Source organism: Pecten maximus, chromosome 4 (assembly GCF_902652985.1).
Source record: "Pecten maximus chromosome 4, xPecMax1.1, whole genome shotgun sequence".
Lineage (NCBI taxonomy): Eukaryota > Metazoa > Mollusca > Bivalvia > Pectinida > Pectinidae > Pecten > Pecten maximus.
In genome coordinates this window covers 18,529,649-18,548,727 of record NC_047018.1, presented here as the reverse complement: position 1 = coordinate 18,548,727, position 19,079 = coordinate 18,529,649, and the positions used below count along the sequence as shown (strand labels likewise).

The window sequence follows — 19,079 nt, the reverse complement described above, 5'->3', positions numbered from 1 at the left end:
AGTATTCAAAAGCAAAATCGGATATGTATTTCGTTAAATTGATATTTAAAGTTAATAAAATATACAATGTATTACAATTCCGAAATAAATACCGAAAATATCTTATATTAATGTGTTTATAAGACTGCTCATATAACCTTAATAAAGATCTTCAAATTTTCTATTTCATTTTTATAGACAATATGAAAGATATATGTCCATAAGATATCAAATATCTTTATATCTTATCATTGATAAGATATCATTATCGTATACGTAAATGAGATGTCTTATAATTTACGATACCCTAATCATATAGGTAAATGAGATAGCTATAATTTGTAAGATATCCTAATATTATACGTAAATGGGATATTTTATAATCTATAAGATATCCTAATTTTATAAATAAATGAGATATCTTATAATTTATAAGACATTATAATACCACACGTAAAGGAGGTGTCTTAATCTTTCAAATGAATGATACATTCAAATCTTATAAATGTAAGTTTATCAGATACCACACTTGCTTTTTTAAAATCACAATTGTAATCTATGTCTGTGATAGCTCATGATCAACTGTTTACGAGTTGGTTGTGTAATGTGATATTTGTATTAGTGTTGCACTCGTTAAAGTTATCAACATAATTTTATTAAACAAGTATGATTATCACAATACACCAGTGCCTTTGTTGGTGCGGATTAAAATACAATACAGCGATACCGTTGATAATATCAGTAGATCAACAAATTAAAGATTGTGACATTATCACTGCCGTGAACATTACAGTCATTCAAGTGTGAAATCAACATCCGTGTATGGCGACTGACACCCGACATGTGTCATTCTCGCTTTACAGTCAGGAAGTACATTTGTAATAGTATTGTACCTCGGTATAGGTATCTCTTGTTTCACACTGTTAAATTACTCCCCCTGGCAGGAGTAGGCGTAGCGAGTCACATATCTTCCCTAGGGCTCTATCTGGTGACAAACACAACACGACAATAACGTTCTACTTTACCTTTATGGTAGATTAATATATTATTATTATGATCTTATGAATTATGAAATTTAAGAAAACTCGGTTAATATCAGTGAAGAAAAATTATTTGCTTAATGACTATCACATTTTACAAAAAAATTAGAAACATCTGAGTAGTTAGGTAATAGTGTATCAAAAAAATGTGCGATGGCGGAACTGCTCATTGTCTTTTCTTTCTGACCATACAATACATGCAATGTAGTTCATAGTAAGTGTTAACAGCAAAATAATGCAATACACAAGAAATAAATTACAAGGTTTTCCCGGGGTTTCTTTGCGTTTTCTATTAGAAAGAGGTAGATCTCAGAACTAAACAGTACATGGTAGAATAGAAATCATCAACTTTGATTTGTGTATTGTTGCAGGATATACAACTCGGACTCGGATATTTTGCAATTTTAATTAATAACTCAGGCCTGCGGCCTTCGTCATTAATTTAATTGCTTAGTAGCATGGTCCTCGTTGTATATCCTGCAACAATACACGAATCATCGTTAATTATTTCTTAAATAACACCATGACTTAAGGACGCGTATGATTATGTAATTCGGGGAAAGGATATTTTCACGTCAGCATACAAAAAATACTATTGGATACTGAATATTTCTTAACATCGTCGACTGAGGATTGATAAGAAATATATGTTTTATGGTAGACAACTCGTGTATAAATGGTAGACTTGTTGATATTCTGATGGTTTCGTTGTCACAACCTTAGTTCTCATTCTTAGATGTTTCAGAGAGCTGATATTTATTGGAAAGAAGCTAGAAGAGCCAATGCGTTAATTTGACTTCAGAGTGTTACAGTACAGTATGACCGGGTTGGAGTCGACCTAGATTTGCGTAGCGGGTGCCTTCAATGAAATCATGTTTTCATGCCGGTATTCTCCTAGACTATAATATTCTCGGTATTAATATACAATTTGTAACTTGTAGAGAAAAAAATGCCAATACACAACAATCCATTACTATTTTGTCATATATAGAAAATGGTATGTTACAAACCATAGCATGTTCCCATTCATTTTCGCCTCTATCTAATAATGAAAACGTTGATATATATACGATCTAGGTAGCCACCTACAGCAATGTTACATATAAATTAATCCAATGAATACTACATCTTCATAAAATGTAATCATATGAAAATGGTGTTCATCAAACAATAAAGTGTTTGTTTTTGTAAATAAAACGGGAGACGTTCGATAGTAAACTAGTAACTACAAACATAATGTATGAAAGAAACTATACAGACGTGATGTATCAACACAATTATACAGACGTGAAGAATGAACGAAATTATACAGACGTGATGAATAAATGAAATTATACAGACATGATGTATGAACGAAACTCTACAGGCGTGATGTATGAACGCAATTATACAGCCATGATGTATGACCGAAACTATACAGACATGATATATAAACCAAACAATGAAGTCATGGTGCATGAACGAAACAAAACAGTAATTATATCAGTGGTGCACGAACGAAACAAAACAGTAATGATATCAGTGGTGCACGAACGAAACAAAACAGTAATGATATCAGTGGTGCATGAACGAAATCAATAGAAACTTAAGATGGAATATCAATACTTATTCCTATATAGTATATGGCTGTTCGTCATAATCTCCTATCCTTGACAGACGATGTACCTGTCATTGATGTAGGAGTATGTGTGATGGTTTTGTGTATTGTATTTTAATGTTTACAGTATACCGGTGGACTACATGGGTTTGTGGTAATAAAGAACTGGCCTTATTGTACTATAATTTGTGAGGTCACGTCTCTATCGGTGAGTACATCTTATACTTTGATGTTAATACCACAGGAGTTCAAATCCCGATATCCTCGCATGCTCGAATGATGAATATCGCGAAATGAGGTAACCAAAATTGATCAGCTGCCCGACTTCAATACTTGAGACCATTATTTGGCCTTTCTATGGAGCTTTCATATATATGAACTTTTCTTTTTAATTTGGCTAATCTTTCTTTTCGGCCATACATCCGTCCTGTTTGTGTCAATGAATTGCAAAGGCATTAATCCAAAAATGAAGTAAGTTTTATCCGCGAAACATTGTGATTACCGTGAACACGTAAAACTGCGTTAACTAGGCATAGGATATATTAATAAAATGATTAAGTTTCCATTGAATTAAAACATTCATTATGATGTTTTGTTTCGTATTTTTTTAATGAAACTGCTTGTTGAAGTCATTACAGGTTATTATTTCAAACAAACATCCTATCTATCACACGAAGTAATACGCATCATAATCTAGGCTACCTATATTGTGATCCGGTTTATCCAATTAGTTACTTTTACCTGTATCTTGATAAAGGGGCAGATTGCCTCGAAAATTCGACAATTTACTTGTCTGTACTGTCGTTATTACTACTTGACATATATACATTATTATATTTCCCTTTACCTGAGATAATGCTAAATACTGACTGAAATAAATAATTGTATTTTTATAATCAGATTATCATGTTTAAGAACAATAGAACAAGTTCACTATAGCAAAATACCGAGAAATATGTTTTTGAATCAAACAAACACAGGAAGCAGACCCTCTTAATCAACTTTGAATTACAAGAACGCTAGATATTAAGGCCTAGATTTAAACACTATTTTAAACCTTGCTTCAACTCACTCGCACATGTATAATTTGAATTTAAATGAATTTAAAATGTATTAGAAAAGAAACTTAAGTGTACATTAATCTATTACCAGATTTTGAAACATAGCTGTTTCTTCCAACAGTTCCACATTCATTAAATACAATGACGACATTGCTAGCATGCCGAAACACATCAATGATTACAATGGTATGCGGTGAATGGATAAGAAGAGACGTGATTATGATTAATCATAATGCATTATTGTCGTGCTTGTGTATTACTTTAATTTTTTTCTTTTTCTCCTTTTCTTAGAAATGCTAGGAATGTTCAATGATGATACGTGATGATACCTGGCATGCTTACGGATACGAACGTCAGAGTAACTAACGGTGTGTACATCACTGACGAGGTAACCTACGTCCATCGCTTATTAAGTCTCATGTACATTGTAAAGGTTGAAAATCATACACAAGATACTCCGTGAAACTTAATTTAGAAAATGTGAAAGAGCAGAGAAAATGCTAGATATATTATTGAAATATTTCAGCAGAAAAGAGAAATATGTTAAGATAATTCTACATATCGTTTGATGGCACGTGGGTGAGGTCAACTATAATACAAATAAGTGTTTTCGTTCATTAGAATTAGCCAAAGTACCTTTTTATGATAATTAACCATGCATTTTCTTATAAATTAGATATCCTTACAATGTATTTCAGAAGGTGCGATTCGACGAGCGTAAAAACGATAAACAGATTTTGTTTACTCACTAGCCATCGTGTATCTGACCATCCAGGACATAAACATCCACCACTTAAACATGTCCAGAACTGGACTCTGGAATTGGGTCTGACCACTGCTGGACATTGTCACTGACACAATTACTTGTTAAATCTCCCAAAATCACACTAAAATAGCTTTAAGTTTCCATGTTCCATAGATATTGACATCAGTGTCCCTTGACGAAATCCTAAAGTGATGAAAAACACGGAAGTGTATACTAGTAAGAAATGGCTTTCCCGCGAGCCAGAGCTAGACTGCCGTGCCCCCCGGGCAGTACATACTGGTACGTTAGAGGTTACCTGTAAGTGTGTGTACCTACGACAGGTAAATATCACTGTCATTACATCAAACGTTGTCATCCATCATATGGTAGCACCCCACACTTGTTCAGTTTGTACTTGGACTCACCGTGACGTCACTCTGGTCAAATCATCATCGGATGTTGTGTATTTCTTGCTCACCTTGAATGACCTCATAGCCATTTTTTAAATTGCCATGACTTAGGAACATGTTTTATTAATATCTTAGTACTTGAATATCCCTTCATTAAATAAAGATTATATCTGACATGGCGATGCCTCAATATATTTATTCCTCGCCTAAATGACACCATAGTCATGCTTTCTTCCATGTCTTTAGAGCATGTATCGATTTCAGCATCTGTAATACATTCTAATATTGCCATGCCTCAATATCCACCGAAAATCATTTACTATCAGACAGCAAAAGCTATATCTCAAACCAATCCCCTGGTCACCTGTCATTTGACCGCATCATCACTTTAACCCTTATTTGGGCGTACATGTATACTTGTATATGACTCGTACAATGTACATCTAGGTCGTCAATACAGTACGTAGTAGAAGACCATTTAGTTCTAGCGGGGAGTGACCTTCCACTGGACCGACTCAGGATGACATCAGTCTATTTTCACTGTAAGAGATTTGTTTTATCCCACGTCATTTATCAGACCACAACCTTGGCCGATACGAGGACTAAAACTCACAACGTTTTACTGATTCTTACACAATTTGCTGTTTATTAATGTTAAACTACAATAGTTTTTTCACTGTCTTCAGGTTTAATGGGCAATTTTGCGAAGCACCGATTTTTATCAAGAAACAACATATTTCATAAAATTACATTTCAACACTCATTATTAACGACTCATGATGAAATCCTGACATTAGTTCTCCTGGAATTTAGAAATAATTATCAGGAAAGACGTAGCAGAGTTCACACGTTGGCCGTCAAACTTCCTTTCATGTATAACAGCTTCCTAACGTGTCAATCCTCGTGTGAGTGGTTCATTCACCAGATTTTGATATTATTAATGAGTATATAAAACATACAGAGTCCACATTTCTACCTATACATGCTACACTTTTCAATGTTATTTTGAACTCAGGATGTGTACCAGAAGCATGGACTGTTGGAGTAGTTAAACCTTTATACAAAAAGAAGGGTGACCCTAAAAATCTCGATAACTATCGAGTGATTATACTCGTCTCTTGTCTCGGTAAAGTATTTACTGCTATTTTGAATTCAAGATTAAACAATTTTTCAGAAGAAATTGATCTAATTTATAATGTCCAAGCTGGCTTTCGAAAAGGTTACTCTACAACTGAAAACATATTTATCCTGCACGCTTTGATATATATATGCCTTTCCAAAAACAAAAACTATTTTGTTCATTTATTGATTTCAGAAAAGCGTTCGATACTGGAGGGTAGGATTATGGAAGAAACTGTTAAAAAGTAATATCACGGGGAAATGGTTTAATGTTATAATTAGTCTTTATGATAACACTAAATCTTGTGTAAAAACTAGCAATGGTATGACCGATGTCACGTCGGGGTAAAACAAGGGGAAAATCTCTCGCCATTTTTGTTCTCGATACATCTAAACGATCTGGAAGATTTTTTATGCATAATACTGTTGATCAACTTCGCTCATTCGATACTCTCTTCCAAGAAAGCATGTGCATATTTGTTGAATTATTTATTCGTCTATATGCAGATGACACAGTTGTTATTTTAGAAACAGCAAGAGGTTTTAATCTCTCCCATACTTTTATACTCGTCAGAGAACTGTGGGTTTGAACATGCTAATGTGTGTGAGAAGTTGCATTTACAATCGTAGTTCCACAGAAAATATATTGGTATATAGTGAAACGGGTAGATATCCCTAAAATATTGAAATCAAGTCCAGTATAATGATGTTCTGGTGTAAATTAGTTACAGGTGAAAGTTTAATGTACAAAACGTGTGTTGATTTACATTAAATGATTTTTCAAATGGATTTCTTATATTAAGGATATACCTAACATTACGGGATTAAGTTACGTTTGGTTAAATCAAAATATCTGCACTATGAATAAAAATTACCTCAAATTACGTTTAAAAACCATTCTGCAAGATCAATTTATACAACAGCGGTATACTGATATTGATAAATCTTCCCGTGGTAAAGCATATGCAGTATTTAAACATCAGTTCCAGATTGAAAAATATTTAACTATGCTTAAACAAAAAGATAGAATAACAATATGTAAATTCAGAACCAGTAATATATTTCTTCCGGTAGAGACAGGGCGATGGACCGGAACGTCTCGTGAAAATATAATTTGTCCGCTATGTTTTACTGGGGTTGGATGCGAGTATCATTGTTTATGTTTATGCTCAAATATATATGTAAGTCAAATTCGTCTTTTAACCAATTACTTATTTTAACCAAAAGTGATAGGTTGCAGGTAAGGCGCCTGAAAGTTATGGGTGGTGAAGTTTTTAAAATAGTCAAACAAATATCACCTGTATATATATTCAAAACCTTATAAATATTAAGCAGTCCAACTATGACCTGAGGAATGCGTATATGTCTGAGGTGCCCAGGGTAAACACTGTGAGGTATGGGGTAAACACTGTGAGGTATGGTCAAAAGTCGGTAAACACTGTGAGGTATGGGGTAAACACTGTGAGGTATTGGGTAAACACTGTGAGGTATGGGGTAAACACTGTGAGGTATGGGGTAAACACTGTGAGGTATGGGGTAAACACTGTGAGGTATTGGCTATAATACACTGTGAGGTATGGGGTAAACACTGTGAGGTATGGGGTAAACACTGTGAGGTATGGGGTAAACACTGTGAGGTATGGGGTAAACACTGTGAGGTATGGGGTAAACACTGTGAGGTATGGGGTAAACACTGTGAGGTATGGGGTAAACACTGTGAGGTATGGGGTAAACACTGTGAGGTATGGGGTAAACACTGTGAGGTATGGGGTAAACACTGTGAGGTATGGGCTATAATACACTGTGAGGTATGGGGTAAACACTGTGAGGTATGGGGTAAACACTGTGAGGTATGGGGTAAACACTGTGAGGTATGGGGTAAACACTGTGAGGTATGGGGTAAACACTGTGAGGTATGGGGTAAACACTGTGAGGTATGGGGTAAACACTGTGAGGTATGGGGTAAACACTGTGGGGTATGGTCAAAAGTCGGTAAACACTGTGAGGTATGGGGTAAACACTGTGAGGTATGGGGTAAACACTGTGAGGTATGGGGTAAACACTGTGAGGTATGGGGTAAACACTGTGAGGTATGGGGTAAACACTGTGAGGTATGGGGTAAACACTGTGAGGTATGAGGTAAACACTGTGGGGTAGGGGGTAAACACTGTGAGGTATGGGGTAAACACTGTGAGGTATGGGGTAAACACTGTGAGGTATGGGGTAAACATTGTGAGGTATGGGGTAAACACTGTGAGGTATGGGGTAAACACTGTGAGGTATGGGGTAAACACTGTGGGGTATGGGGTAAACACTGTGAGGTATGGGGTAAACACTGTGAGGTATGGGGTAAACACTGTGAGGTATGGGGTAAACACTGTGAGGTATGGGGTAAACACTGGGAGGTATGGGGTAAACACTGTGGGGTATGGGGTAAACACTGTGAGGATATGGGGTAAACACTGTGAGGTATGGGGTAAACACTGTGGAGTATGGGGTAAACACTGTGAGGTATGGTCAAAAGTCGGTAAACACTGTGAGGTATGGGGTAAACACTGTGAGGTATGGGGTAAACACTGTGAGGTATGGGGTAAACACTGTGAGGTATGGGCTATAATACACTGTGAGGTATGGGGTAAACACTGTGAGGTATGGGGTAAACACTGTGAGGTATGGGGTAAACACTGTGAGGTATGGGGTAAACACTGTGAGGTATGGGGTAAACACTGTGAGGTATGGGGTAAACACTGTGAGGTATATGGTCAAAAGTCATTTGCTTTTGAGGCCGCTCGGGTGTGGAACAGTCTCCCCAATGACTTTCGAGAAGAGTAGAAAACTTCAGGTTATTCAAGAGACTGGTCCACTCCTGGGATGGTCCCATCTGTTTCTGCAATATCTGCAAATCCTGAGTCTTCCGGTTGTTTGGTCTGGCCATGCCTATAGGCATTTTATTTCTAAACATTTTTACTTTTTACACTTTACATGTAATAAACATGTAATTATTTATCTATTAGGCCATAGAGTACGGTAGGTAGGATATTCCCAATCACCTACTCTCTGAGCTATTAATTATTTTTAATATAAAGTGTGTAGAGACCAGTGAGTTTGGTAGGTAGGGGATTTCCAATCACCTACTCTCTGAGCTATTAATTATTTTTAATATAAAGTGTGTAGAGACCAGTGAGTTTGGTAGGTAGGGGATTCCCAATCACCTACTCTCTGAGCTATTAATTATTTTTAATATAAAGTGTGTAGAGACCAGTGAGTTTGGTAGGTAGGGGATTCCCAATCACCTACTCTCTGAGCTTTTAATTATTTTTAATATAAAGTGTGTAGAGACCAGTGAGTTTGGTAGGTAGGGGATTCCAATCACCTGCTCTCTGTGCTATTTATTTTACAATCTTAATTCATAATTAGAAATTATCTATTTTAAAAGCTTTCATGATAACCTCCAATGCCTTTTATTTGGAAAATTGATATTATTTTGTTTTGATGCTTTTACTCATACTGTATAAACCCTAGTCTGAAATGGTACTTGTAATATATTTAAGTGTTTATTCTAAATCATGTAATTTTTGAGGAACTTTATTATTCTGTTTATTTACCAGTGATCTCTTAATGTAGTATTTGTTGTGTCTGATTTTGTTATCATACTTATGTTTGTAGCAATAATAGCTCGCATGAGCTAATGTTCTTTGGTTGTATGTATGCGACGTTAAATAAAGTTTCTTATATCTTGTAAACTCGTAAAAAGTATATACCTAGTTATTATACGTGTAACCAATCTATTCATAAAATGAAAGGATTATTATCATTATGCAATATTAGAGTATTTTCAAATCTATCTATGTTCATCCAATTACTAAAAAGACATCTGAAACATAATATGTAAATTTCAAACATCAATTTTTAAAGTACATACATATTGTAAAGATATTGAAATGATATGTTTTAAACATACATGTTATCATAAGTACTATTGTATGGTTAAATATACCATCCTTTATTGAACGAACGTTTATGCAGTGTATACTACAAACTTTGTCTAAATGTATGTGTTTCACTATTCTGTACAGAATTATACATTGTATTATGCTGTTGTAATTTTTGTTGACCTCTTGTCGCACATAATAGTGTGCCTGAGTGCTAATAAAGATCTCCCCCTCTCTCTCTCAAAATCAAATCCGGGTTCAGTCACGATCTTACACAAGTTAGGGCGGTGACAACAGCACCACGAGACATATCTACAAGTATCAAACACGTCTGACTTCATATCTCATAAGGAAATACAATATTTTCTAATAAGATCATGATATAGACCATAAAGCTGTACCATATATCCTCATTCCTCCGTGTACTCTCACACAGGTTTTAACAGTTAACAAAATCATTCCACGACATGCCTGTACCAAGATACCATGGTCAAAAAATCACGACATTGTGCCTTCTTTAAAAGATTATTTAAAAAAAAATTATTAATTTTTTTTTACACAATTGATCCTTCTGACTATGTAAACGATACGTATAGACTTGAAATATAAATCAAACTTCAGAAGTCAAATTAGAAATCTTTGAGAAAGTACAGGAGGAACATGACCAGGAGCTCCTGAAGGAATGTGCTTTCTTCTTCAGGCGATGTCATTCGACATACAAATCTGGGTTAAATACCAATTAACTAATTAACACGAATTAATCATCTAAACTCATATCACATAATGAAATAGAAAACTTGCCAATGTAATTATAAGGTCATATGTCAGCGACAAAACGTCAGATGTTTATATCTATCACGGAAATAAAGATATTGGACCTAAAATGTCACATTAACACTTAGGTTGGTGAAGCAGGAGTGTTACTATCTGGAAACGGCAAAATAACTATAGGAAAGTTAGTATCACATAACGCTAATCACGGTTTAGTTTTTATATGACCCTGACGGTTGTCTTGTAGGTAAGATCGAGGAGGTAAGTGGCTGATGTGATGACGGTTGACTTGTAGGTAAGATAGAGGAAGCAAGTGGCTGATATGGATGGTTCTCTATGGTATACAATGTATCTGATCAACACCATTTTTCATTATCTAAAGAAACACATTGTCTATAATGGTGACATTGAATGACCTTGAAAGGTCAGTACTACATGTCCTGATTAGTTCATCGATTAATGCAGCATCATATGTGTATCGTAGTTGGCCAAGAGAGCAAAACTATTCATGATTATCTTATTCGGGCATAAACATTACCTGTAAACATTACCTGTTTAAATGCATGGCCATCTCATCAGGGTTTTCCCCATAACGACAGCCTTACATAATTTACTGGTAGCATCCGTACATAATGGGAACTGACCAACTTAAAAAATCTAAATGTGAATGTTAGCGAAGAATTGAAAATAGGCAAAACACATTTTCATTTAAAGGAAACCAGAGATAACGTTTTATTGGAACATTTCCAGTGAGGGTAGAGGAGTGACTTGAATTTTGTTGGGATCCCTCTTCACTCGGATATCATACCTTTGAGTAGCTCTGCAGGCCGACTTCTGATTACTCAGCATACCAGATTTAATTCTTATGATTCTCAGAGAGACCTGTTATTGTTTTAATTCGCACATTCTTTTTCTTTCTTTACTCAATCGCTCTAAACATCGTCATTTCTGGCGAGAATGTCGTTAAATTGCTCAAAGGCTGTCATCCAACAGGTTTGCAAAATCGTAGAATTTTCACACGATTTGTTTCAGGCTTTCAGTCCCAATTTGGCGTTGAAATCTTCACCTATAATGAGGACGTAAGTATTAAGTTTTGGTTGCTCCCTTGATGAAATGGCTTAAATTACACGTTATGTCCTAATCGTTTATAATCGGATGTTCTTGGACGTTAGAAGAAGCGCCAGATATAGTGATTTCTTCGTTTTGTGTAAGAGCCATATATGTACACTGCCACCTTTTCGGGGTCTTCGTACTTTTCCCTCTCTTTTCTACAGATCTTAAATGAAGATTTCGTCAGTTCTCTGTGTAGTTTGAGCCAAGCCTCTATTACAATCACACTATCAGGCACATATTTAATTTCATGACTTGATATTGAGTGGGAATTTATGTTATAATGTTGTAATTCTCAAGGTCTTGTTTTTAGGATTGTTATGAGATCATGTTTACTGCTAACAAAATTTGGAGAGTAGAGAAAAACGCAGGGTTCCATGAAAACAATATAGTTACATTTTTGTATAGCTATTTTTGTTTTCAATTATTACAATTAATGATATTTTTTCAGAAATCTCAGCAATGGACCTATAATCGGCCCGACTACCGGAGGAAGTGATACTGCTGGCTTGGGCGGCTCTTGTCCGTCAATTCTCCTGTCCAGAATACTTATCTGAAATCTACTAGTGACCAACACTATCCCGACCATTCAAAATTTATCCAAGACATAACGTTGATTTTATCAGCATGCAAAAACTCCTGTCAATACCCCAACTGTAATCCTAAACAGCCATGTTGTGAAACCAAGTAATAACTGCAAATTGGTCCTTCACGGTACCGACATGTGTTCACACTCCGAATTAAAAATGAAAACTAAGCTACCAAGAAAGGCTACCTATCTAATTCAATAACGATCCATCTAGAGCAGTAATATAACGACAAAACACATGACGATGTCTTCCTTCAAGATATTAACAACAAGTTTTATTTCATCCATCATTTCATGAACATCAATAACATATACATTCGTGTATTGACAAACAAAGACAAAAATAACCCGGAAACCAGATCACCAATAAAACAACCGATTCCATCCCCTTCCTCATGGCACAAAAAGATAATGCTATTTAATTTCATATCGTATTCGGGATGATTCCATCCTCATACACCAGGGTTCTCTCCGAATCACTGGAGTATTGAGAATGGGATGAGGCTCGTTCAGCTTATCAAACTAAAACCCGATTTTATTTCAGATTTTTTTTCACGTAAACATTTAAGGATGAACTTTAATATATATTTTTTCTGTTATGGTATTATAACACACAAAAAACGGAGTGTACTCTAAATAAATCGTGTCATAAATCCATAACATAAAATAATATATTCAAGTTAATCCTTATAAATTAATCTATACCCTGCAAAAATTCACTTTATATTTATGGACTCTTTTCTCTTACAAAGCATTACGTTACTCCATCCGCCAATCAAAAGCGACGTTATAAACGGCGCCGTCATTTTTTTAACGTTATGTAAGGAGCTGATAATATGACTTTCTAAGCCAATGAAAATGCTTGTTGCAAACAAGATTAAATTATTGTACAATGAACGTTTTGATATAGTTAAAATTGCATATACAAACAAGAGATCCCAGAGGGATCTTGGCGCCCACCATTGAATGATCTTTATAGGTTCTATGTCAGATTGATCTTCTCTCTACTTTTCCCTCCATTTTACTAATCTGGGCAAATTGAGACATCCCTCCAGTACTTTTCAAACAAGGGAATCCTAGCTATATAAGAAATTTGAGATTTAACGATAATGGCTGGTTGTTTGCCAGGTTGTTTTCAGGACAGACTGGTCCAAAAATGCACTACAAGGGACCAAGGGGAACCTACTTATGAAATTTGAGAAGGATCCATTCAGTACTTTGAGAAATAGAGATAACAAACTTCAATTGTCAAAATCCAAGATGGCGGTCTCTCGGCCATATTGTTTTCCAATTGATCTCAAAATGCAATAAGCATAACGAGGCACCAAGGGAAACCTCCATATGAAATTTGAGAAAGATCCCTTCAGTACTTTCTCAGAAATAGCGATAACAAACTTCAATTGTCAAAATCCATGATGGCTGCCTGTCGGCCATGTTATTTTCAGATTGGTCTCAAAATGCAATCTGCATAACTAGGCACCAAGGGAAACTTACATATGAAATTTCAGAAAGATCCATTCAGTACTTTCTCAGAAATAGTGATAACAAACTTAAATTGTCAAAATCCAAGATGGCTGCCTGTCAGCCATGTTGTTTTCTGATTGGTCTCAAAACGCAATATGCATAACTAGGCACCAAGGGAAACTTACATATGAAATTTGAGAAAGATCCCTTAAATACTTTCTCAGAAATAGTGATAACAAACTTCAATTGTCAAAATCCAAGATGGCTGCCTGTCGGCCATGTTGTTTTCAGATTGATCTCAAAACGCAATATGCATAACTAGGCACCAAGGGAAACCTACATATGAAATTTCAGAAAGATCCATTCAGTACTTTCTCAGAAATAGTGATAACAAACTTAAATTGTCAAAATCCAAGATGGCTGCCTGTCAGCCATGTTGTTTTCTGATTGGTCTCAAAACGCAATATGCATAACTAGGCACCAAGGGAAACCTACATATGAAATTTGAGAAAGATCCCTTAAATACTTTCTCAGAAATAGTGATAACAAACTTCAATTGTCAAAATCCAAGATGGCTGCCTGTCGGCCATGTTGTTATCCGATTGGTCTCAAAACGCAATATGCATAACTAAGCACCAAGGGAAACCTTCATATGAAATTTGAGAAAGATCCCTTCAGTACTTCCTCAGATTTAGTGATAACAAACTTCAATTGTCAAAATCCAAGATGGCTGCCTGTCAGCCATGTTGTTTTCTGATTGGTCTCAAAACGCAATATGCATAACCAGGCACCAAGGGGAACCTACATATGAAATTTGAGAAAGATCCCTTAAGTGCTTTCTCAGAAATAGCGATAACAAACTTCAATTGTCAAAATCCAAGATGGCTGCCTGTCGGCCATGTTGTTATCCGATTGGTCTCAAAACGCAATATGCATAACTAGGCACCAAGGGGAACCTACATATGAAATTTGAGAAAGATCCCTTAAGTGCTTTCTCAGAAATAGCGATAACAAACTTCAATTGTCAAAATCCAAGATGGCTGCCTGTCGGCCATGTTGTTTACTGATTGGTCTCAAAACGCAATATGCATAACTAGGCATCAAGGGAAACCTACAAATGAAATTTCAGAAAGATCCCTTCAGTACTTTCTGAGATAAAGCGATAACAATCTTCAATTGTCAAAATCCAAGATGGCTGCCTGTCGGCCATCTTGTTTTCCGATTGGTCTCAAATCGCAATATGCATAACCAGGCACCAAGGGGAACCTACATATGAAATTTGAGAAAGATCCCTTAAGTGCTTTCTCAGAAATAGCGATAACAAACTTCAATTGTCAAAATCCAAGATGGCTGCCTGTCGGCCATGTTGTTTACTGATTGGTCTCAAAACGCAATATGCATAACTAGGCATCAAGGGAAACCTACAAATGAAATTTCAGAAAGATCCCTTCAGTACTTTCTGAGATAAAGCGATAACAATCTTCAATTGTCAAAATCCAAGATGGCTGCCTGTCGGCCATCTTGTTTTCCGATTGGTCTCAAATCGCAATATGCATAACCAGGCACCAAGGGGAGCCTACATATGAAATTTGAGAAAGATCCCTTCAGTACTTTCTCAGAAATAGCGATAACAAACTTCAATTGTCAAAATCCAAGATGGCTGCCTGTCAGCCATGTTGTTTTCTGATTGGTCTCAAAACGCAATATGCATAACTAGGCACCAAGGGAAACCTACATATGAAATTTGAGAAAGATCCCTTACATACTTTCTCAGAAATAGTGATAACAAACTTCAATTGTCAAAATCCAAGATGGCTGCCTGTCGGCCATGTTGTTATCCGATTGGTCTCAAAACGCAATATGCATAACTAGGCACCAAGGGAAACCTTCATATGAAATTTGAGAAAGATCCCTTCAGCACTTTCTCAGATTTAGTGATAACAAACTTCAATTGTCAAAATCCAAGATGGCTGCCTGTCAGCCATGTTGTTTTCTGATTGGTCTCAAAACGCAATATGCATAACCAGGCACCAAGGGGAACCTACATATGAAATTTGAGAAAGATCCCTTAAGTGCTTTCTCAGAAATAGCGATAACAAACTTCAATTGTCAAAATCCAAGATGGCTGCCTGTCGGCCATGTTGTTTACTGATTGGTCTCAAAACGCAATATGCATAACTAGGCATCAAGGGAAACCTACAAATGAAATTTCAGAAAGATCCCTTCAGTACTTTCTGAGATAAAGCGATAACAATCTTCAATTGTCAAAATCCAAGATGGCTGCCTGTCGGCCATCTTGTTTTCCGATTGGTCTCAAATCGCAATATGCATAACCAGGCACCAAGGGGAGCCTACATATGAAATTTGAGAAAGATCCCTTCAGTACTTTCTCAGAAATAGCGATAACAATCTTCAATTGTCAAAATCCAAGATGGCTGCCTGTCGGCCATGTTGTTATCCGATTGGTCTCAAAACGCAATATGCATAACTAGGCACCAAGGGAAACCTTCATATGAAATTTGAGAAAGATCCCTTCAGTACTTTCTCAGAAATAGCGATAACAAACTTCAATTGTCAAAATCCAAGATGGCTGCCTGTCGGCCATGTTGTTTTCTGATTGGTCTCAAAACGCAATATGCATAACTAGGCACCAAGGGGAACCTACATATGAAATTTGAGAAAGATCCCTTCAGTACTTTCTCAGAAATAGCGATAACAAACTTCAATTGTCAAAATCCAAGATGGCTGCCTGTCGGCCATGTTGTTATCCGATTGGTCTCAAAACGCAATATGCATAACTAGGCACCAAGGGAAACCTTCATATGAAATTTGAGAAAGATCCCTTCAGTACTTTCTCAGAAATAGCGATAAAAACTTCAATTGTCAAAATCCAAGATGGCTGCCTGTCGGCCATGTTGTTATCCGATTGGTCTCAAAACGCAATATGCATAACTAGGCACCAAGGGGAACCTACATATGAAATTTGAGAAAGATCCCTTCAGTACTTTCTGAGAAATAGCGATAACAAGAATTGTTTACGGACGGAGGGACGGACGGAGGGACGGACGGACGGACCACGGACCACGGACGCAGGGCGATTTGAATAGCCCACCATCTGATGATGGTGGGCTAAAAAACACCCATCGGGAAAAAAATATATAACAATGCGTGAAGTGTGTTAAATTGAAATCAATTAACGCCTTCCCGGAACTCCATAATCAACTACGTTTGTACTCTAGGTTTCGTTATGAAGTCACTTCGATACAAAATCGTGTTTTACAGCAATATGTTTGTATCAATTAATGATTAAATAGAAAACAAAAGAAAGACAGCATTTTTCTTTCAACAAGACACAATGAACAGGTAGTACCTAAGGTAAACTACGGTAATGTTCGGCATGTCCCATCAGTACACTAACGACTTCCTAGGGCAAGATGTATAAACACCATATATATGTAACTACAAACAAGTGTCAACAAGTTCGTATAGTATGTGTTAGTTATATATGGTCAAATATCCTATCGATGTAAATTTCAATTAAAAACAACCCCAAATGACTGAGTTGTGTGGGGCTTGTGGAAGTGATTTCTTGGTCCACTTTTTTTATTAGATATATAAAAGAATTAACCAAATCAGTCCCTTATCGATTTCCACTAAAGAATCATGACGCCCCTGTACCTTAACAACAATAACAATCAATAGTTTTATCTCAGAATCGTCAATATACCAATAAGTGACCGATTGTAAGCCAGTAAGATATTCAGATCAATGACGTATGAATCCATGGGGTGTGCAAGTCCATTTAGTTTTTTTAAGTTTCATATCATACACATGTTAAAAAATAAAATCATCAACATTAATATATAAGAAACGAGAAACGATCGCTGTGTAATCCATGTTAAATCATGCCTGTTTCATATACATGTAATCACGAATTATTTGAATTCGTGATCTTCTCTTTTTTAAAAGTAACACCGAAACAAACACCATACGAAAGTTTTACAGCAATATAATGTTATACACCGCTACAAGCGTCCTTCTGATCAAGAGATACATTGAGATGCAGATCAGAAAACCTGCCATAATAGTGTGAACTTTCGAACAAATTAAATCATTTGCATTTAGTTTAGGTAGGTCAAAGTAAACTGTCGCATTCTTAAGATCTGCTACAGTACATACATACATATAATATATATATATATACATGTGTAGTTTAAAATATGTGTAGTTGTGCAATGGTGTTTTATTGTTTAACGTCCTGTCAACAGCTGTGGTTAATTAAGGACGAGTGTAGTGTTGTAACCCCAGTAAATAATACATGTACATAGATACCATACGGATATACCCTGCCATGTTCCACAATCATCATTGTTACCATGTTAAACTCCAGGATAAATTCTATCCAGAAGGGGAGTATGTAACCCCATAGATACAAGCTGCTACCTAATGACTTGGCTAGGCAAATTTCCTCCTGAAACATATTAATGACTTCTGTCACTTATGAAGTAATTCTTTAAAAAAAAAAGTACCTGTGAATTAAATGTTTAAAATCCTGACCAAGGTTTCATGAATGGTCCCTAACTAAAGATGTTTAATAGGAAAGCATTATTGGATTAAAGAAAACATCTTCATTAAAGAACTTTTCTTAAATTCTGTAATGCTTTTCTATGGAAAATGTTAAGTTTCCGATCATCGAAGCTGATGAAACCGGGGTCTGGTTATTATGCATAACCACAGGGACGTGATAATTAGTTACAGTATACACACTAGGGAAGGTCCAAGTACATGTAGACTGTAACTAATTCTCAAGTCCCTGTGTGGCAACATCAAATTATGACACCATTATAATGATAAAAAGGCATGGAAGGGAAATAACTCTTGTTAAACTAGCTGCAGTGTATCTCCCACCAAGGCATTGGATACCCAATAGAAGTTAATATATATTCAACATGTGTACCATTATTATCAACAATATGCTATTAATTGTCAATTGATATGCACCAGTATATAGGCAAAGTTCCGTAATCAACACCAAAATGTTCAGTAATCAACACCAAAATGGGCCCACGTCTTTATCGTAAACATATATTGAAAATGGCTGCCGGGTCAGAAGATGGAATGTTTTTGGTGGGCCGTCTGTAGTTTGGTCACGTGCTGATATATTTTAAGGGCGGGACCAAGTCTGAGTGACAGGCCGGTAAGGACGTCACTTCTCTTCATTAGTAACAGCGACTGGCCATCAATCTCCTGAAACAAGAATGA

At 36.1% G+C, this 19,079-nt stretch overlaps 2 protein-coding genes across 4 annotated transcripts in view; both read right to left on the bottom strand.

Moving 5' to 3' along the window:
- The window catches only part of LOC117325420 (receptor-type tyrosine-protein phosphatase kappa-like), a 35,481-nt gene extending 30,725 nt beyond the window's left edge, over positions 1-4,756 (bottom strand). Inside the window, exon 1 of one of the 3 annotated variants that reach the window (XM_033881605.1) lies at positions 4,427-4,756. In XM_033881605.1, coding sequence (XP_033737496.1) covers positions 4,427-4,523 — 97 coding nt within the window. In that variant the 5' untranslated portion in view covers positions 4,524-4,756. The remainder of the gene's footprint in view (positions 1-4,426) is intronic. The other 2 variants (XM_033881606.1, XM_033881607.1) reach the window with 2 other exon arrangements.
- A 12,198-nt stretch (positions 4,757-16,954) lies between these two features.
- Positions 16,955-19,079, bottom strand: part of LOC117325418 (histone acetyltransferase KAT6A-like) — a 44,415-nt gene continuing 42,290 nt past the window's right edge. The window contains exon 8 of the mRNA XM_033881603.1: positions 16,955-19,064. Within this exon, the coding sequence (XP_033737494.1) occupies positions 18,924-19,064 (141 nt within the window). The 3' untranslated portion in view covers positions 16,955-18,923. The remainder of the gene's footprint in view (positions 19,065-19,079) is intronic.